At 42.9% G+C, this 21,970-nt stretch overlaps 1 protein-coding gene across 1 annotated transcript in view; it reads left to right on the plus strand.

Moving 5' to 3' along the window:
• Window positions 1-21,970, plus strand: part of zfhx4 (zinc finger homeobox 4) — an 80,924-nt gene that overhangs the window by 6,503 nt on the left and 52,451 nt on the right. Inside the window, exons 2-5 of the mRNA XM_054622697.1 lie at window positions 13,795-16,303; window positions 16,540-16,758; window positions 17,224-17,518; window positions 19,271-19,812. Coding sequence (XP_054478672.1) covers window positions 13,841-16,303; window positions 16,540-16,758; window positions 17,224-17,518; window positions 19,271-19,812 — 3,519 coding nt within the window. The 5' untranslated portion in view covers window positions 13,795-13,840. The remainder of the gene's footprint in view (window positions 1-13,794; window positions 16,304-16,539; window positions 16,759-17,223; window positions 17,519-19,270; window positions 19,813-21,970) is intronic.

The raw sequence follows: 21,970 nt of genomic DNA on the forward strand, positions 1-21,970 counted from the left end.
TGACCCGTCTCGACTTTGTGAGTAATTTATGATCAACCGTCATCATTGCTATTGCATCTGGCGTATGGAAATGATCCAGGGTCGAGGGAGGGCCGCGGGGTTGGGTAGTGGAGAACATGAACGCCACAAAAGCTGGTGTGGCCTGTTTTTGTTGTCTCTCATTGGACAGGATCCTCTTTCTTTGACCTTTTGCACGCCTTCCCTTGCCTTTCATATGTTAATGCTGGCCAGACCCAAGGAGGAAACGTGCTGGAGCTGAGTGGAGGAGGACAAAGACTCCCTCTCTCTTTCTCTGCCTCCTTTCCACGCTATATCTCCTCTTTTCTTGCCTCTTCCCCTCTCAACAACTTGACAGACTTTGACATGAAAGGAAGTGAGTGCTTAGCGGATGGGAATGGTGGGGATGGTGCTCTCGCTGTGACCTGCACCACCTGTGAGGATCAAGTGCGCTGCAGCGATCCTTGGTTATGTGTATGTGGAGTGTTATTTTTGAGTGGCCCTTGTAGTGTGTATTGCGGATCGGTAATGGTTTGAGCCGTGTCACCGGTAGTGTTATAGCTCCGTCGGTTGAGGAGTGATTTGTTGCTTGTTCGAGAGAATCTAGTCGAGTTGTCATACGGGGTCTACATTTCTCCGTGTCTCTCTCTCGGCTCCTCCGACTCTGTGTTCTTACAACCAGTAAAGTACTGTCTCTGGCGGGGTAAAAGGATACTAATACAGTTACTACAACCCTCCCCTAACATAATACTCCAGTGCACCACTGTTGAGCATGACGTGGTTTGGGGGCTCTTCTGGCTCTGTTATGGGAAGGGGGCATGTTATCTGGAGGAAATGTAATTTTTGTCCTCATTGAAATCGTTCATTATTGAGGGCCGTTATCTAAATGTTTTTGTTGCTTTTGGTCCCGCGCCAGTAATGATTGCGTTCCCCTCTCTCTCACTCTCTCTCTCTCTCTCTCTCTCTGTCATGTCTCTATGTATGTCTCTCTCTCTCTCTCTCTCTCTCTCGTCTCGCCAGGCCTTCATCAGTCTCTTAAGGGAAAAATAGAAAGAGGGGGATTTTTCTCTTCCCTCTGTGCTCCGTCCAGTTCTCAGGCTCTACTGCCTATTTAGCATCAGCCATCTCATACAGGATATTAGCCATGGAAAAACATGGGTCTGGGTATTTCATTTAGAATAATATGTTTATTCTTTTCATTTCAAAGTGGAAAGGGTGGGGTGGGGAAGAACAATTGGGGCCGTGTGTTCGAAGACTCTTTTCTGTTTGATCTGAGGTCCTGTGGGCCCTGGGGGTGGCTAAGATTCTCAGGTTTAGGTCAAATAAAACGAGGCCTCTCTCTTTCCCTCGTATTGTCTCTGTGATTTGCTTTCTCTGTGGATGACTGTTGGTGTCTCTGTCTTATGTTCTCTGTTGATTCTATCTTGTCTTTCATTTGCATCTCAGGATGTTCTTTTTTTTCTTTCTGTGGCCATCAGGTGCAGCGGGAAGTTAATCGCAAACAGTGATCCTCACTAATATTTTTTTTTACTTTATTGTCCATGCAATATTTACCGTAACTGATTTTTATTTCTTTACATCAGTGTAGAATTGAAGCTGCAGGTAACTATCGGACTGTGACATTGTGGCCTCTATACTCGTTGATCCAGTCACTATGAAGGACACTCGCTCAGCCCTCAGGTCCGTGTGAGTGCCTCAACGTCCTCATCTTACAAATTCAACAAAGCATTCAGCAGGCTTTTGTTTCAGAAAGGTGTGTCCCTCTTGTACCTACCAACAAAATAATGCACAGTACAAAGGGTTATATGCCACGTTATATCGATTGCTCTTTGAAGTATTTTCATTGGTTTGAAAAGCTGGCAAAGTGAAAAGAAAAACCGGAAAAAAAACACGCACAGCTACCTCATCCAAAGAGAAGTTAAAAAGACAAGCTCTGAGTTAAGAAGAGGGGAAAAGTTGATGAATGACTAAGTTTCTCCAGGTTTTAGAAAAGATAGACCACAATAGCACAAGACGTCTCATGACAAATGATGCATTCTCCCTCCTCGTTGGCCAAAGACAAAGCCGGGGATTGAAGAGGCAGAGAGCCTAGTCACAGGACAAATTCACATTAATAGACCTTAAGGAAAAATGGAGCAATAAGGAGAGAGTGATGCTCTGTATCAATGGGAATGTAAAGAATAAAATCTTCGATAAGATGAGATAACAATGATAAGATACGTGAATCAAATCAACCTTACTTTCTCTTCGGTTCAGATATATTATTTTTAATGTGTCGGCATGTGCGCTTGCAAATGCATGCATGTATTTCTTATATGCGACAGGATTGGCATGTGGTATTCCTGAAGGCAATAACATGTGGATATCAAGGCCATTGGCAGGGCTCGTCAGGGAATAAGTGGCTAATTAATTATGCATGGCTGGGCTTAAACAAACAGTGTAATGAGACATGAGAATAATTTACTAGTTGCATGGTGACCTTTTCAGCTATTGTAGTAGTAATAATAATAATAATAATAATAATAACAATAATAATAACAGTAATAATAATCACAATAGTAAAAATAGTAATAATAATCACAATTCTTTGACTTCATTAGTAGGATGGAAACTTGTATTTAATAAAAAAATTATGTAACAACAGGGATATAGTATTTAAAAAATGAATCTTACCGTTTCCAATGTAGTCTCAGTTTGATCTAATACAGGCAAGCAAGCATGTGTCTCCACAACTCCCCCAAAGAGGCTCTAGCCAGCACTATTACTCCCAAACTTTTTTTTTTCTGGCCTGGCACCAGCCGTGGAATAATCTTTAATTATTTGCTTTTTAAAAGAAGAAAAAAAAAATAAGACTCCCTTTTTTTCTGTGACAGTAAAGAAGAAGAGCAGAGCGTATGCAGGAATGTTCTTGTATATGAAATTGTAGGTATTAACAGGGCCGGTTTTGTCAGCGGTTTCGCTGATGTATCAGCTCTTTGACCCTAGACTAAATAAAGAAGGGAGTTTTGCACTGTTTCATCCAAGTTTAGATGAGAAGATATAGGAAGGCTTTGGAGGAATTGTTAAAAAAGCAAAGTATGGCTGAAGAATGGACCTCTTCCTTAACACATTACCCTAAACAAGTGTCAAGATGTGGTGATGGATGGACTCGTGTTCCTTTTGGCTTGTCGGAGACACTTATACCTTTTTGTAATGTAAAAGTAGCGGCAGAGATTTTTTATTAAAAGACGAGACTGTACAGTGATTCCTTCCCCTTCAGGTTATATGTATAATTAAAAAAAATCTGTTGGAATGTGCCTTCGTATTGTCGCAAGTATAATCTGTGTCTGTGTGTGTTTTTAGAGAGAGCAAAATAAAAAAAAAAGGAAAAGAGAGATATTGCTTACTCAGGTCATCTGCTGCCTGGTCATTAACCTCCATGGTCCTCTTGTTGTCACAATAAGGGCAATAAAACACATATATATATATATAGCGGGAAAAAAAAGAGAAAGAGAGCAAAGAAAGAGAACTTCATTTCATGTTGATAATTGACACAGTGAGACATGATTTTTTAAACTTACATGTTAGATCTCAATATGTTATTTTGTCACTTATATCTAATTGTGGTTATTTCCTGCAGCGAATGGCAAGGTAATAAGTCCATTTCATCTTGGTTCCCTCTCAGCGGGCTGTCCCTCGATTTGCGTGACACGGTGTTTATTTGATAAAAGAATATTATGGTGCTAATCTAAAACCATGCTAATTACATCTGACAGTTGTTTGTTTGTAGTGAAACCCAATTAAAATGAACACTTTTCAACTCAATTGCTCATCCCCCCTCATTCTCTTTTTCCTCCCTCCCATGGTAACCAGTAAAAGAGCCTACGCTGGCATAAAAAACAACTGTGCTTTCCTTGTGGTTTTTGTGAGAAGAGGGCAAACTCGCAACAGCTGTCAGAAAAAGGGGGTTTGTTTAAAAAGCAAATGGCTTTGGTCTAAAGTTCATTTGGAGACCTCTCTAATTAAATAGAGAGCCAAAAGCTTAAGTTAATTAGTAATTCCCCGGGTCCAGAAATTAGACCTGTCACGAGTACTCGAGCTCTTGGAAAGCCAAAAGGTATGTGTGCGTTTGTGTTTTGCGTGTTTTTCCACAAATCCCTTATGCCTGCTCTCATCTCTGAACACAAGTGTGCCTAATTTTGTGTTCATCTGTGCTTTTTGTTATGCAAGGCCCGACACATTTTTTCCCTGTTGAAATGCTCAAGACATTAATAGTCTGTTTGTGGCGTGTCAGAGAATGGCTTCGGACATGTTTAAGTGAGGGGCACATAGCTCGTGGCGTCAGTCAGGATACCTGCCCTATGATTATGTTTATGAAGATAATAACAGGGCTAGGGTCCCTCCGAGTACCGTCTTCAGAAAACAGTGGGGGTTTGAACTTTAAACTTTATTGTTACCCCTGCAGAAGAACAGTAAGGTTTGGTTGCAAAGTCTGAGGAATTTCTGCACATGAAGCAAGGTGTCTCTGTATACTAACTGTTAAATGTAAAAGCAGATGTTCTCTTCTCTTTTCTCCTGTCCTCCTCTCTTGTACTTTACAGTGTAATTGGGCCGATAAGCACAGGTTAAGCAAAGATAAATCAGCTGACTTTAACACAATGGAGAGACAAGATGTCCCTGCATGTTTAGACCATAATAGAGTAATAACTAGCATTTGAGACAGCACACCACACTGCTGTGGTGCAATGCATTGACTAATGTGTACTATCCTATCACTACTGCTGGCATGTTTCTTGGTTGCCTGATATAGATAGACATCTTTCACCAAATAGGGTAACATTTGTGACATTTTTTTTTTCCTTTCCTAAAAAGGAATGAATGTTAGGCAACCAGTAAACTGAGTTGCTACATTAGTTTGTAATGCTTAATAATAGGTTCTGAAATATCAGCAGGACTTACTGCTCATGCAAAACTGATTTCATTGCTGGAAAAGTACGACATGCTTTTAATTTCCGACCGCTATGCCTGTGACAAGGCAAGTATTATAAGAATATATCATCCTATTTTTGAGGCCAGAATAAGCCACACGTACAAGTTGTTTCACAAGAGGCGCAGTTATCATATCTTTAAAAAAAAAGCAGAGAATCGGAGGCTCATGGTAGTTGATACAATATAACCAGCCGTTTATATTTGCCAGGTGGATGTGAAATGCCTGCGTCAGAGACTGCTCTCTGTGTCTGTCTGTGAGTGTGTGCTATCCTTGACTGACGTGGACAATGTTTGCCTAACCTCTTCTGCGCTGCACCACCACGGCCTTGTCAATTTAAGTGTGTGTGTGTGTGTGTGTGTGTGTGTGTGTGTGTGTGTGTGTGTGTGTGAGAGAGAGAGAGAGAGCGCGAGTCCAGCAATGGTAGCTTTCATTTTTTTATGTTCCCAGCAGTATTTTTGCTAAACAAACCTGCTGAGAGGCAGACTGAGAGAAAAAGACAGGGGTCTGAATCAACACAAATGAGTGATATTTGCTATTTTTTTCATGGGGTGATATATAATTGTGTGCATCTACACAGCCCCAATAGAAAAACACTTTTTTCAGTTTTTTTTATTTCAGGCTTTGTATTTAGCGGGATTATTAATTTCTCTTGGCAAATAATCCCACCCTGCCACCCCCTTGGACTTGCTATGTTATTGCAAAGAGGAGTGTGTGTGTCTGTGTGTGTGTGTGCATGGTCTCGTGGTTTTGCCCCATCCAAAGGATAAGGCTGTGATTTATGTAACAGCTAAGCCCTTTCATATTGTGTATGTTGTACCTTACAACAGCACGATGAGCAGGCTAGATTAATATTTATTTAGCACAGGCAAATCATGGATTAAGCAGTCATCATTTTAGCGCTAATCCATGTCTCTGGTGAGATGCAGAGACAAAGAGAGGCAGATTAGTAAACGCACGGAGCAACGAAAGCACAATTAGTTGGGGACTTGCTCTCCTCAACTGTGCAGGAAAAGAGATGGACGGTAGATGTGCAACACGTGCACACACGCACACTCAAAGTTTGGCTTAATCGTGTCTTGCTTACTTTCTCTGCCACTGTTTGTCTGTCTCTCCCTGACTTTTAACTTTTCTTTCTCACCATCTCCTCTCTTCAAAAGAATCCCACATTGAAATTAGCAGTGGTTCGTCTGATTCACTCATCTGACGTAAATGTGTCTCATGATCTTTCCACTGTCCGAACACACATGCACCCTCCCACACACACACACACACACACACACACACACACACACACACACACACACACACACACACACACACACACACACACACACACACAGACTGACACACACATGCAAGAGCAATGAATACTTCTTTCTTAGCTCCAACCACGTGGGAGAAGGATAGTTTGCTTTTACTGTGTGAGTCTTTGGATGTGCGAGTGTGCATGTGCGTGTTTGGAGTTACTTGGGAGTCTGTAAATAAAATTACATTCTTTACTAATTGAGTTAAACTGCTTTGCTGGAGATGTGGCAAAAAAAATAAAAAAAGAAGATGAAAGCTCCCTGTGTATGTTTTGTGTTTGTACGTTGCGAGGTCCATGTGTGTGAATTTGAATGTGTACGGTGGTAATCTAATTAGCTCTTAGCGCTCTCAGGTGGTTACCAACAGGGATGCTGTGTGTGTGGATCACTGTTTGCTAGTTCTGTCCTCAAGCTTCGGCTTATGCAAAGCGTCCAAGTAGCCTTGCAAAACAGATAATCAAGAGCTGGAGTTGCAATAAAAAAAAAAAAAAAAAGTAGTGTGTGTATGAGTGCGTTTGCCTGTGTGTGTGTGTGTGTGTGTGTGTTGTCTGTAGGGGGTAGCCCCTCACACGGGGAGCAACAGCAAGGAACAGCAAAGGGGCCAAAAAGAGCATTGGAGAGCTTGTGCAGTGTGGTGAGGGGTGATTTGGGGAGGGCACGGGGGGTCAAAACCAGATGTGAGGGCGATTTGGAGAAAATAAAAAGAAGACAGATAAATAAGAAGAATGGACAGACAAGTCGTGCTGCGATAGAGAAAGACAGGGAGAAGCACAGAGAGAGAGAATGGCATCCTCAGTTCCCCTTTGCCCTCCTTCCTCTCTCTCACCCGGCCACTGAATGTTAATGGCTTTTCTGCCTCACCCCCTATACGCACACACATATACACCCCCCCTCTCCCCTTACCCCCCTGCAATCCCTCCCCGTGGACACTGGTGCTTTGTTTGTGGCAGTGCTTCTATTCTTTCAAACTTAATTACCTTCTTGCCTTTTGTGGCATCAGGGGTTGGAAGTTTTGCTCTGTGGCAGTGGAGGTCGTCACACATTCTTTGGCGGTGCTTTCCCTTAATCTGGGGCGTGGAGGTGGTGGGGGTAAAGCGAGCGTTGGGAAGAGTCTAGAGAGTGGAGCTTCTACCAGCATGCACTTCTAAGGTGGTTGTCGTACCCCCCCTGTGCACGTGTACGCACGCGTGCACGGTCATAATAGTCGGGGCATAGGCTGCCCTTTGTTTGAGCGGTTCATTTCCAATCAACCCTAATTAACTAGAGAGTGTTTCCAGATTGCCGGCAAAAGAAAAATCCCCATTTTTTTTCACTCCCCTTGGTCTTTGCTGTTTTGAGTTTGAGGAAGGGGAGTTTAAAAAAAAAAAAGGAGGCATTAGCTATGTAGATTGGCTTTGCCTTTGATGCTGGAAAAAATCTTTAGCGAGGGCAGCAATTGGTGTCTGCGACCCAGCAGTGTCTGACTGTTTATTTTCATGTTTCAGTTTGAGTTTAGTTTGAAATATTGCCTCCTCAAAGGCGTGAGTCTTGTGCATATATTAAGACTGGACTATGTAAGCCCAAAGTCCATTTGTAAAAAATGTTAAAGCCAGTCAAAGTCGTCTTTAATCCATTAAACTGCACAAGCAGCAGGTAAACACTGACATTGACCTGGGATACACATACAAAGCATAATAAAAAACACTGCTTAACAGAAATACATTTAACTGGGCTCTAAACTCAATCGTGTCTCCTAGAGTCTTTGAGGTTGTTGCCTTTAAGCAATGACTGGAGGACATGATAGACATTTTCACCTCATCCTGGTTTAAGTTTGGATAGGGGCTGGTGTAATCTGATCCTAAATCAGATTTTGGGACCCATCTGTGGCTTGAGTGATATGACTCTCTTGTTGCTCTGAGAGAGAAGAAAAGACAAACATGGCCCCTGGGTTCACTGTTTGTTCTTACCTAGTCAACGACTTTGTTTTTTGCATACTTGACTATTTTTTTTATGCTATGACGCTCTCATCTCACATGTTAGTGATTATTCCCAAGGTCACCCAGATATATCTTTTTCTCTAACAATGAAATATCAGGTAAGCACCTGAGGGCAGTTGGGTGTATGTTACCTGAGCAACCAATGAGACCAATTTACTTGTCATCAACCTGAGGGATAGAACCTGCATACCTATTCTAGAAAAAGAAAAAAAAGGCCACTTCCGTCCTCTACTTTTCTACTCATTATCCTGGTTCCCGCTCATCCACAAAACATTTCTCTACATTCCTTTTGCCTCCTTCTTCAATCCGAGATCGTTGCTCGTGTAGACGTAATTTTGATTTTGATTTCCTAAAAGGCATTTATTTAGCAGAGTAGGTAATTTGTCGAACAATATTTCTCCGCTAAATGGAGTGGGGCTTGCTTTAGGTGTCTGGGCCGCACCTTGCACTAATGATAAGGTGTCCTTTGGTAATGAAGGCCTTTGCTTACAAGTGAGACACAGGGAAGAGGACAGGCAGACAGAAAAGGGTGTGGGGGGATGTATCAGGGAGATCTAGTGCATCTAGGGTCTAATATTACACCCCCAGGCAACAAACAAGGGCTGCATGAAAACCCTCTGTGAGATTAAGAAGTAAAGAAGACAAAAAACACTTGGTCACGCAAAAGCCCTCCCCCTCTCATCCTTTAGCGATTTTCTCCCTCTGTCCTCCCTTTTAAGACTCTAAACAGAGAGCATTAGGCCCTCCTCTGTGATTGTGTGCATGTGTGCATATGTGTGTTTGTGCACGCATGCATCAGCGCTCTTTGATGGCAGCCGAAGCTTCTCTCGCATTGTGAGGAAGGAGATAATTCCCCTCCTCCTTCATCCATTTCGTTTTTTCATCCCTCCATTTCTGCATGGCAACAAATAAACAGGTCTAATTAGACCAGAGTAGGCCTATTCATGGCACTGACAGTGGGAGATGGATGCAGGGGCTTTCACAGTGCCCTTCGCCTTTGTCTTTGGCTAACGCTTGGTGACATTTTGATAGAAGATTTGGTGTTAGACTGAGGGGCCACATGCCGAGACAGGGATGACCTTCTAGGAGACCTCAAGGAATGGACACATAGCCATAGTCTCACGCTGTCTTCTGACTTTGTTGTTTGACTTTACAAGCTTTCATATGTCACCTTAAAGTTTCGGTCTGGGTTTAATTTCATTAGTTATTGGCTGTGCTCACATGTGTTTCCAAACATTTTGACAAGCAGAGAGGAAAAAAACATTTTAGACCCACATCCCAAAGCACAGATCTGCCTAATTCCAGTGTTTACAGATCTTATAAATATTCACAGCAGTATTAACAGCGCTGTCTGCCCTTGCATTATGATATCGGACGGCTAGTGATGAAGAATTTGAACCTAACAGATCCCTGTGTAAACAAAGTCGGCAGTGTGGCGACACTGCAATTACAGGTTTGGCATTTAACAGACTGCATCTGTGGCTAATGTGTGATAGTCTGACAGGAGGACAAAAGCAGGAGGAGACCCTGATATTGCCAGAAGCTCAGTAACTCAGGTCTGTACTGTGGACATGTTGCTGTTACACTTTGAGTATTATCAGCACATTTATTACAACTGAACACGGGCCCCAACGAAGGCAGTTTTGCCCTTAATGGCAGCCTTTGTAAGATACAGGATCCAACTTCTATCAAAACTGGAAGTGCCTTCAACCAAGTCAGAGAGAGGAGAAAAGTTGGGAAAAACAGAAAAGTGGAGAAATCCCCTGCTTTTGACTGCCTCTGTCCCTCAGGGAGCTACTGAAAAGCAGATGGAGGAGAGAGGAGGGGAGGGGGGGAGAAAAACAATAGGCCAAAGAGTCTCTTAGCCCCTTTTCTCCCATCAGAACTAGCAGTGTCCAAACCAGGCATTCCTGGGCTATTATTTGCCTTTCACTGGATCTGATCTGCCACTTTAATTACCTCAGTGTATGTGCGTGTTTGTGTATGTGTGTGTTTGTGTGAGCCTGTGTCCGTGTGCATGTGTGTGGAAGCAAGGGGACATGCTTAATTAAAAAACAGAGGTAGTAGCGGCTCAGGCCATATCTTTTGTTCTTCTGTTAAAAAAAAGGAACTGTTTCTGCAGTGTGGAAAAACCTGGGCTTCATTGTTAGTTTCTCTCTCTCTCTCTCTTTGTATCTGTCTATCTATCGCTCTCTTCCGAATGAAAGTAGTGTGGTTGGTTAACAGAGCGAAGGAAGCCAGTGGGGGAGAGAGAGAGAGAGAGAGAGAGAGAGGAAGGTTTTCTAGCTAGCAGTAACATGATCTGTGTTAAAAGAAGCAGGAGTGGGCACCACTGTGGTGATAGATGCGAAGCCTGGGGAATTAGGCAAAACAAAGCCAGGCAGATATTTATTCTTGAGACAAACGACAAGTAATCAGCTGATTAAAAGTTATTATACTGATCTTTGCAAGTCTCACATTTTTGTGTGGCTTCAATTAGAATCAATCATAAAAAATAAAAAATAATAATAATAATAACGGACAGTTACGTTATTGTTGGCAGGCGGCACACATGTAAACAGCTGCTAACCTGCTAGCATTAGGGGTGATATGTCAGTGCCAAGTGCTTAACACATTGGCTTAACCATAAGACATAATTCCATACTTAAAGTGTTAGGAGATGCATAATTCATAAACCTCAATGTTTTATGTCCGAGCTACAATTCAAAGGGGTTGCTCCCCAATGATATAAGCAGTGAAATGACACCACTGACAAGTAGTAAATCCTGTCGTATGTGTCGCATTAGCTCTCACACCTACTGCTTCTGAACAGCTTTTCCCTCAATCACATTAAAGACAAAACTTGGTAAGAGGGACACTGGAGGAAAACTGAAATATGTATATGTTTGACTGCAGGAAGAAGCCCAGTGTGTTTTTTTTGGCGCTAAGGTGAGCGTAATTGAGGATTTATGGTAAAAAACTAACTGAGCTGTAATTTACGTGGATATGGAAGAACCTTTATATTATTTCCTTTCCTACAGCCAAAGTCATTTAGTTTTCTTCCACATGCAGCACAGATATGTCTAAAATTGAAAAATTTGAGGTAAAGCAGGCTCAGTATGTGTGTGTGTGTTAATACCATGCATTCTTGTGACATGACACATATTTGGCCTGTTTCAACTCCTTGCTTGTGTGTAGAACACAGAGCTAAATGCTGCTAATTTCTTTGCAATTACAAGTGTGGGTTAACCTGTAGACAGATGTTTTTCTGTTGTTTGTGTTTAGGCGTGTAGAAAACCATAGTTGCTATCTTCAGGATCGGTGCCCTTGGCGAAAAAATCTCTTAGTTTAGAAAGTAAACCAGATAAGGTTTAATGTTTGTTTTGAATTTCCTTGATCTAACAGTTGGTATTTGTCACGGACACATTTTCAAGTAAAACATTTTGGCAGACACTTTTGCACTCCTTTAAGATGCTTATAAAAATATGAAAAAGTAAACAATGTTTGCTTTAGCACTACTGTTTTCCCTGCCCGACTGTACATAACTACCTTACGAGGCAAGTGTGTCGTATCCACGTCACAGGACTACATCCGGCCTTTTGCCACATCCATGCTGAGCAGATAAACACTGGAATTCATTTTCTGCTCCTTGGGAATTTTTCTTTAATCTCATGAATAGAGAGACAGAAACTGAGTGAGACACAGAGAGAGAAAACATAATTTAGCCCTTTTAATCTATCACTAGTCCCCATGGAATCATCTCTGGGATATGTCAGATTAGACCTGATTATAGCGCGTGCACACACACATGCATGCACCCACAAACATACACACATGTTTGATTTCATTCCTCACGCTTTTACTGTCCCTCCCACTGGCTTTGTTTGGCCCTGGATTGTTGCAGATTAATCCTCTAATTGCTTTGTAGCTTTGTTGTGAGAGAGAGGGAATGTAGAAAAAGAGAGGGAGAATTAAGCAGCAGGTGGATTGGGTTAAAGGTTAACATGGCTCTTTAAAGCTTTCTTTTAATGCCAGCTCATTTACACGCAAGCATCTGAAAGGCGCTGGTACTGTATCAAGTGAAAGAAAAGCACCTGGCATGCACAAATACTTCATTTGTTGCATTTAGCTGAGCAAGAAAACAGTTTCTTCTAAGTAGCAATGAAGCTTCAGCTCTCAAGCTTATAGTCTGTTTTTCTCTTTCCCCCCCATTTGGTTTGTCTCATTGGTTTTTACTTGTTCTCTTTAGGTGATGGGGAAATTATGCTTATGATTACAAAACGAAATGAGGAAGGAAGATATTTTCGAACAGTGTGTGCGTCCATTTGTGTCTGCCTTTGTGTTCGCATTTGTGGCTTGTTGTGAAAAGCCAAGAGATTGAAGTAGTGAGGGGTTGAGAGATGGGCAGCCACCCAGGATTGATAACATCTCACTGGTATTCCAAATATCATTCTTCATGGAAGCTCAGTCTTCCCCTCTCTCTCTCTCTCTCTTCTCTATCTCTCTCTTTCTCTATCTCTATCGTTCCTAGCTCCTATATGAAACGAAAAAAAAATAATTAATGTAAATACTCTAGAGTTATTTTGTACATTGGCACTTTTTTCCAGAAGAGTTGTTGTTCTACCTTTTCAGAGCTGCAAGAAAATATACAGTTTCATACTTGTCCACATAGAGTCTTACCTTCAGGGCATTAATAGGTTAATAGGTGCTCCCTAATAAGTCACTCCTGACTGGTAAAAACATGCCAAGGCTTATTTACCCAATGATTGAAGACTCCTTTAACTCCAATTCACTTTTCCTCATAGAGGAAGGACTAACTGTTGTATGTTATTTGATAGATTTCAAGATTGATAATCTTGATTTGTCCACAACTTGAGACTATACAAAGTTAGCTGGAGCTAGCCTGATATCAAAATCTTTTAACATAGCATTAGCACACACAGGACAAAACAGAGGCGAAACTGCTTACACTGATTCACAGTGGTATGTCGATCAAAGAGTCTATTTACTAGACAATTGAGTTGTTCCCAGAAACTTCCCTCCTGTCGGCTGTCGTTGGAGCCGCATCATTCATTTATTTCCCCTGTTTCCAAGCTCTGATCCCTGGGGCCAATAAGTGATGAAACTTTTGTTCAGAGATGGTTTTTTTCTGTGGTTGTGGCAAGCAATTTCAGTCTGCCAGTGAAAAGACACTGCCAGTGAAGAGAAATGCAAGCAGGAACAGTTAATATTGGTTTTATCCACATTTCAACAGTTGTCATGGTGCCAGCTAATTAACAAATTAATGGGTTTTTTTTTTGTGGTAGGTGGTAGACTATACAGAGAACTGTCAAGTTGTTTTGTTGCATGTGGGATATTGAAATCACCAACTTGTCCTAGATAAATCAATGTGATCCAAATGAGGCTGGCAACAACACAGTTAATACTATGTCGAATGTGTAGTGAGAGTAAGTTGGAGTTAATTGGAAGAAAGTTAACGGTGGTTTAGAATTAGCCAACATTATCTGCTGTTGAACACTATTTACTTAATCCCTGTTGCCCTTTTTTATTTCTGTCTTCCCCAACTCAGGTCCCTGTTAGGCTGGATGAGATGAGATCCCTATGTAGTGGTCGTCATGGCAACTTTTGACTCTCCCCCTATGGTGTCATCACGGCAGCAGGAACATGGTGGCCAGAGGCTGGACGCTGCTGCTGAGGAAAACTCCGTCATTGCCATGGAGACCAGTGTCGCCAACAGCAACAACGCCAACAACAACAACCAAATGTCGCCTGCTGCCATTGGAGAGCCAGAGAATGGCCTTGGAGAGCCCGCTGTGAGCCCGCTGAGGTCCACTTCTACCCCCACCAATGTCAGTGCAACCACCGACCCTGTACCTGAACAGAGTCGGAGAGAAAGCTTTACTACTGGTAACAAAGGGAGTGTTACCGGGACTTTACCAGGAGGAGGAGGAGCAGCTTTGGGTTCGGACTGTTCTGCCCCTGCCACATCTCCTGTGGCACCGGCAAAGGAGATCCCCTGCAACGAATGTTCTAGTTCCTTCTCCAGTTTACAAAAATACATGGAGCACCACTGCCCCAATGCCCGTCTGCCTACCACTGGAGGTCATGAGGAGGATGAGGAGGTTGAAGGTATGTTAGGGGAGGAGAGTGAAGATGACGGAGAGCGTGGGGTAGGTTCTGCAGAAGTGGGGGAAATGAACAGCGAGATGGAGATGGAAGAGGATAGTGATGTGGAGAACCTGAGCGGCGAGATCATCTACCAGCCCGATGGCTCTGCCTTTATCCTGGAGGACGCCAAAGAGCAGTGTGGCAACCAGGGGGGGCTCTCTGGGCCTCTCCAATTCAGGGGCCTGCTGTCCCCCCAGACCTTCCCCAATGCCCAGGTCAGTAGTGGCCAGAGTGGGCTGAGCCCAGGGGGAGAGCGGTTGGAGCAGCCCGCTGCACCCATGTCCTTCTACCCCCAGATCATCAACACCTTCCACATCGCTTCATCCCTGGGGAACAACCCCCTAGTGGTCGACCACCCCTCCTTCCCAAATACCTCAGCTGGAGGGCTGGCGGGCACTGGTCCCGTGTTGCACAGTTTTCGTGTCTATGACCTCCGCCACAAGAATGACAAAGACTATCTGAAAGCGGATGGTGCAGCCAAAAACTCCTGTGTGTCCAAAGATGTCCCTAACAATGTGGACTTGTCCAAGTTTGAGGGCTGCGTTGCCGATGGGCGGCGAAAGCCTGTGCTGATGTGTTTCCTGTGCAAGCTGTCTTTTGGCTACAGCCGTTCATTTGTGACACATGCTGTCCATGACCACCGTATGACCCTAAATGATCAGGAGCAGAAGCTGCTGAGCAACAAGCACGTCTCTGCCATCATTCAGGGCATCGGCAAGGACAAAGAACCCCTTATAAGCTTTCTGGAACCAAAAACCCCCCCCAACTCTGTGCTACCCCACTTACCCACACCTGCCAACTTCCTAGGGCCAGACACGGGGCTCCACGGTTTGTGGAACGCTTTCCACAGTAGTGGGGAGAGTACCGATTCCCTTCAGGCAGGTTTTGCCTTCCTGAAGGGCAGTGCCAGCAGCTCCTCCAATGACCAAACCCCTAGAACCAAAACCATGCCAAAGGCTGAGACCAACCCAAACCTCGGAGGAGGGGCTGGTGCCCACAGAACCCCCAGCGGGAGTTCTGCTGCTGCCACTGTTGGCAACCTGGTGGGTCAGAACTCTGATAGTGGCCACTATAGGGACACATGCACTTTGCAACCCAATGGGCCGGACCTGAGCCAGTACCCGCATGTCAAGCGGGAGCCCAGTGCAGTTGGAGAAGAAAGTCCAGAGCAGGATGATGATGCTTACTCCAATGGTGGTGGAGTAGAAATGGAGGCAGATGAGGAGGAGGAACAGTCCATGGCGATGACAGGCCAGGGGGCCGACAGCACCAGTAGCAAAGATTTCCCTATCTTAAACCAAAGTATTTCCCCCCTTTCCAACAGTGTGCTAAAGTTAAACAGTGACAGCAAAGGCCCTCCGTCCACCTCCTCTTCCTCCCTGCCTGGGTGTGAGAAGAGCTGCCTGTCCACTGCCCTGGCAGCTGCCAGAGAGCGTGAGAGCAGCAACGACTCAACCAGTGAAGCTCTGGCAGGACATGATGGGTTGTCGCCATCCTCCTACCCACTTGACATGATGATGATGCGCAGAGATGATGAGAGTCCTGGACCTCTGCATCAACACACAGGAAATCCCAGTACGCCTGGAACTCCAGGGACACCTGGTACCCCTGGTCCAGGGGAAGGTTCCCCAGGTAGTGGTGTGGAGTGCCCCAAGTGTGACACGGTCTTGGGATCTTCACGGTCTCTAGGAGGGCATATGACGATGATGCATTCACGTAACTCCTGCAAGACGCTGAAGTGTCCCAAGTGTAACTGGCACTACAAGTACCAGCAGACACTGGATGCCCACATGAAGGAAAAACATCCAGAGTCCGGTGGATCATGTGCGTACTGCCGCACAGGACAGCCTCACCCTCGTTTAGCCAGAGGCGAAAGCTATACCTGTGGATACAAGCCTTTCCGCTGCGAGGTCTGTCTATCTCATTTTTCATCTTCTGTCTTTTTTATCTTTCAAAAATTTCCAAATTATGATCATCTTGTTTTTATTGGGTTGGGTTTTATAAGCCAACTTTGATCCTTGATTTCACAAAAACTAATCACACGGTTCGGTGGACATATGCTAATAAAAACAGTATAGCAAAATCTTAGCAATATAGATGATGCATACTATGGATGTCATACCCTGTATTCATTCTTCCCTTTTAGGTATGCAACTACTCAACCACCACCAAAGGCAACCTGAGCATCCACATGCAGTCGGACAAGCATTTGAACAACGTACAAACGCTCCAGAACGGTGGCACTGAGGTACAATACAACCACAACCATAACCATCCCAATCCTGTACCCAGTGCCAGCCTTGGTGGAGGCTGCGGTGCACCCTCGCCATCAAAGCCCAAACAGAAGCCCACTTGGCGCTGTGAGGTAATGAAACAACAGTGTCATTGTAGCGCTGTGGAAGCTACATACCAATTTGCTTCTTTCAATGTCCAAACAATAAGCCAGTTATTTCCCTTAGTGTCACTATATCTATTACTTTTTTTTGGCCACATCATCTGACCACCAGCCATTATAATACAGAATGTTTCATACATTCTAGCATTATGTCCAAATATTGTAGAACTAAAAGAAATGAATAATCAGGACTGCCTTACTATAATGCTTTGATCTATTGTTTTTGTGTGGATTAGATATTAAGTTTTTTCTGTCGTTTTGCTTCAGTTTTTTTCAGTGCCCATTTTGAATGTAACATAAACAATACACTAACCATGTGCTTTAATGACAAATAATGATATAATGAATTATAAAACAATGCTTTGATGATGATAAAGAAACTAGCATAGTCAGATGCCCTTAAAAGTAAAATGTATCCCACCTTGCTTCCAACAGGTGTGTGACTATGAGACCAATGTTGCACGAAACTTGCGAATCCATATGACTAGCGAGAAACACATGCACAACATGATGCTGCTGCAGCAGAACATGAAGCAGATCCAACACAGCCTCCATCTGGGCCTGGCCCCGGCTGAGGCAGAGCTCTACCAGTACTACCTGGCTCAAAACATGGGCATGGCCGGTGTGAAACTGGAGAGCCCAGCAGGCAGCAGTGGCCCAGAAGCTCAGATGATGATTAACCCGTTCCAGCTAGATCCTGCAACCGCTGCGGCTCTTGGATCTGGTCTAGGTAAGTTATACTAATATTAAAATGAAATATAAGTTTTACTGCATAGACAATTAAAACACAAACAAGGCATTTCTGCTGAGGATGGAAAGAGTATTTTTGTTCTATATGCCCTCAAGCTTCTTTTTTTTAATTTTGTCTGCTCATCTTTCACTTTCATTTTTATGTGTTTTGTCTCATATATCTGATGCCATCTGGGTATTGTTTTTATCTCTGTGCCTTTCCTTTGTTGCTCCTCATTTTTCTTCATTCCCTCTCACCTTTTCTTTTTCTGCTCCCATCCTTTTTACCTTGCCCCCACCTCCCCACACCCTATTCTCTTTTTCTTCCCCTCTTATCTCTGCTCTCATATTGTCCCTCTGTCATTGTCTCCTTTCTTTGACCCCTCTCACTGATTAAAAAATGATTATGAGACGCCACATGAGAATTATTCTTAATCTTTCATTTGTAATTTTCTTAAGTCAGCTTAATCCCTCCCCATATACACCCCACCCCACCTTTGCTCACCCTGGAGAGGACTCACACTCATATGCACACACATACACACACTCTCACACAGCAGGAAGCGGATTCCCGTAGGAGTGAGAGAGATTTAACAATGACCCTGTAGTGTTACACACCCACTCCCTCTTCTAGTGTGGAGGTCACAGCCCAGCCAGCAGATGTACTCTCAGTGAATTACACTGATAACACGCAGCTCCCCATAGTGAGCACAGCTGTACATAGGTTTAGATGGTGTGAGCAGGATATTTATAAATTCAACTCAAGGAAACATGCACACATACATAAAGAATGAATATGCATGGTTACATGCATGGACACAATTTAGATTTACACATTCTAAATTTCTGCTCACATTTAGCATCAGGTAAAAGTGTGCCATGTTTTTTTTTTTTTAAAACCAGCACACACCACCACAATAACACTCATCTAGTCCTCCGCTAATTGGGGAATTATACTTGAACTGTAAAAAAAAAAAAAAAAAAAAAAAAAAAAGTTTCAGATGATTTGTAATTGTTAGATCCTTTGTGCTCCCAAACGTAGTGTTGAGATATTATCTGAAAAATGACATGATTAGCTTTGGTAACATGCATGAAGAGACAATGAAGGGATCAAACGAAAGAGTTAATTACATTTCTATGAATGGCAGATCTTCTTTTTTTCCCAGGCAGGGCGGGCAGAAGAAAGAGAAAACGTGTACAATGCATTGATCAGCTTTTCAAATGTCTGCGTGGATGTGAGAAAAGCCTGGAGCCCTAAAACCGTTGTCCCACCATTGCTGAGAGCAGTAATTAAAGCTACCTGATGAGCGAGTTAGCAAGTTCAAAAGGATGATTGTAATTGATCCTGATTCAATCCTATTAGGGTTTTTTTATAGACAAGACTTTGTAAGGAGCCCTATCCCTCTGTGCAGCTTTATTTTTATCAAATCCTTTTGTATAAGAGAGGTCTGCATGGAGGACTCACTTTTCTCTCCACACTTAATTTCATCAAAAGAGCTTTTTCTCTTTCTCTATTTCCTTTATCCCTCCCTATGCATGCCAGCCTTTCATTTTCATCCGAGGTTTGTCTTTCTGTCATACCTCTTTGTTTTTATATATCATTCTTCTTTCTGTGCATAGTTCCTGCCTTCTGTCTGACATATTATCCTTCTATGCTTCCATGTAGGTAATCCTTATAAGAGCCTTACGTTTTGAACACCTTTCGCCATTCCTCTCTTTTTGTAACCTGCTTTCTCAATCATTTTCTCCACAGTGAATAGTGACCTATCAGCGGAGTTGCGTCTTGCCAGTGGTCAACTGATGGCAGACGACCTATCCATGGTGTCCTCTGGTGGAATGGGGGGTATGTCCTCATCCGACCCCTCCCTCTCCTCCTTGTCTCCGCCTATCAACGACCCCTCACTGCGCCTCTACCAGTGTGCCGTGTGCAACTGCTACTCCACCGACAGCCTGGAGGCTCTCAACGCCCACGTCAGTGCTGAGCGTTCTTTGCCCGAAGAGGAGTGGCGTTGCGTGGTTGGCGACGTCTACCAGTGTAAGCTCTGCAGCTACAACACCCAGCTCAAGGCCAACTTTCAGCTGCACTGCAAGACAGACAAGCACATGCAGAAGCACCAGCTGGTGGCCCACATCAAGGAGGGAGGCAAAGCCAACCAGTGGAGATTAAAGTGTGTGGCCATTGGCAACCCGGTGCATCTCAAGTGCAATGCCTGTGACTACTACAGCAACAGCGTGGATAAACTGAGACTACATGCCACCAACCAGAGGCATGAGGCTGCCATCCGCCTCTATAAGGTAAAAACACATTATTTTTGCCAGACACTGACATTATATTGTAGAACATAAAGCTATAACAGCATTCTTAGTGGTATACATCTCAGGGGAACAGCATTCATTTTAAGGTCAGATTTAAAAAAAAAAAAAAAAACACACATGTTTGTGTTTACAAAGAATTTGCCCCATCCTCTTAACTGCGCAGTCCCATGGATATAAGGTTCCCATGAGAATGGAATGACCGAGATGGAAAAGGTCACTGTTGGGACACCCAGGATGATTTCCATCGGATATGGGTATTTGTCCTGCTTATGAACAGTTGGCACTACTGTTACTGTTAATTATACACAAGTCACGTACTATCAGCAAGTTAAAATGTTTGAAAGTTTTGATTATCTTCAGCTGTCTTTCGGCTAGTTTTTTTTTACTAGCTGTAAAAAGTTCTGGAATAAGACAAGAATGTGCTTTCATAATAAGGGTGTCGATCCTATAACAACTTAAGTTTGAAGATTTAAAGTAGACCACATTCTAATGATAACTTTAAGAACAAGCATTACAAAAAATATTTTTATATATTTGTATTTTAAAATTAATGTAAAAAATGACTTCATGTTTTGTTGTGAAAGTATGCATATATGTAAGTTTATTTAATTTAATAGAGTTCAGAATTAATGTTTCCAGAAATCCAAATTTTGTTCACATGATCATTTATGTACACATTCACACAGTTTACTTTCCTGCAGACAAGCGATTTTTTTGCTTGGGATAATTAAGTCGTGACTCGTCAGAGGTTTATCAAACTAGTTGCCCAGCCGAGCAGTGAACTCCCACAGAAGTCACTTAAGTAATTAAACACTTCACTATCTGTGCAATAAACAGTTCCTGCAAAGAAATTCCAACACGACCAGTATTTGGCATGTTTCCCCTCTCCAATATGTTTAAGGTGATTCAGTTTGTCAGATGTCTCCTTCCTATTTATAAGATGCTGTAACATTTCCGAGGCCTTGACCTACAGGACAGGATCAAGTGCATTACATTAATGAGGATTACTTTACTACTCTACGCAACATTTGGCAGTGGGAGGTGTTCGTTTGTGTGTGTGTGTGTGTGTGTGGGTGTGTATATTGTGCCTTAAATGTATAGACAACAGTAGTAAGAGCAAATAAAAATATGTTCTATTGATGTTTATTCTAAGTCGAAAATACAACTACAATTGTATTGCTTATCCAGCCACTTTTGTATTATAATAATAATAAGCCCCCTCACAATTATTTTCAAAATATGATGCATTTTTCGAATAGATGTACAATTTCAGCAGTATTTGACAACAAGTTGAAACAGGAAACCAGAAATGTTACCTCATCATTTTGCATTTGTCCGTAGTAAGACTCAAGTATTTTCAATCAAGTCCCGATTCAAGTCTTAAGTAAAGAGAGGCAGGTCACGAGTCAAGTCAGTACTTTTTAATCTCTGGGCTTGGGAGAAGGTATCAAGTATTTACAAGTCCAAAGGCTAAAGTCCAAGTTAAGACACAAGTCATTTGTGTTCGTTGCAGGTCTTTTGGGATTTTGTCAAAGTCTTGAGTCATCACATTTGTGACTCGAGTCTGCCTTGAATCCAAGTCATGTGCTGGAGTCCACACCTTTTCAAGAAACTTAGATAAGATTAAGATAAAATGGGAATTTTCAAAATGACCCACCAGACTTTAAAGATGTTCCTGAATTACACAGTGATGTTAAAGGAACTGCATTTATTCAGAAATCTGCGTCTGATTCTTACTTACAGATCCAAGCCTTGAGTGGATTAAGCACACTGGCATTCTTAAGGTTATTTAAAACAGTCGTAGTTGACTTAAACAGGATGTACGTATTGACAGAGGATTGAACACAGGTTTTGCAATGCTGGACTTGGCATGGGATGAGTTGGAGATGTCTATCCTCAGGGATTGTTCACTAATTGCATTGAAATATTTACAATGTAAAATTCTTAACAAAAGTGCTGCTTGCACATTGGCCCACATAAAGCTAACCTGTAGGAACAATTTGATTAGCCCATACTTGTCAGATTCTCCTTACTGTCAGAAGAAGACTTGAGGATCGGTGTGTGTGTGTGTGTGTGTGTGTGTGTGTGTGTGTGTGTGTGTGTGTGTGTGTGTGTGTGTGTGTGTGTGTGTGTGTGT

The sequence above is a fragment of the Anoplopoma fimbria genome, chromosome 21 (genome assembly GCF_027596085.1).
Source record: "Anoplopoma fimbria isolate UVic2021 breed Golden Eagle Sablefish chromosome 21, Afim_UVic_2022, whole genome shotgun sequence".
NCBI lineage: Eukaryota > Metazoa > Chordata > Actinopteri > Perciformes > Anoplopomatidae > Anoplopoma > Anoplopoma fimbria.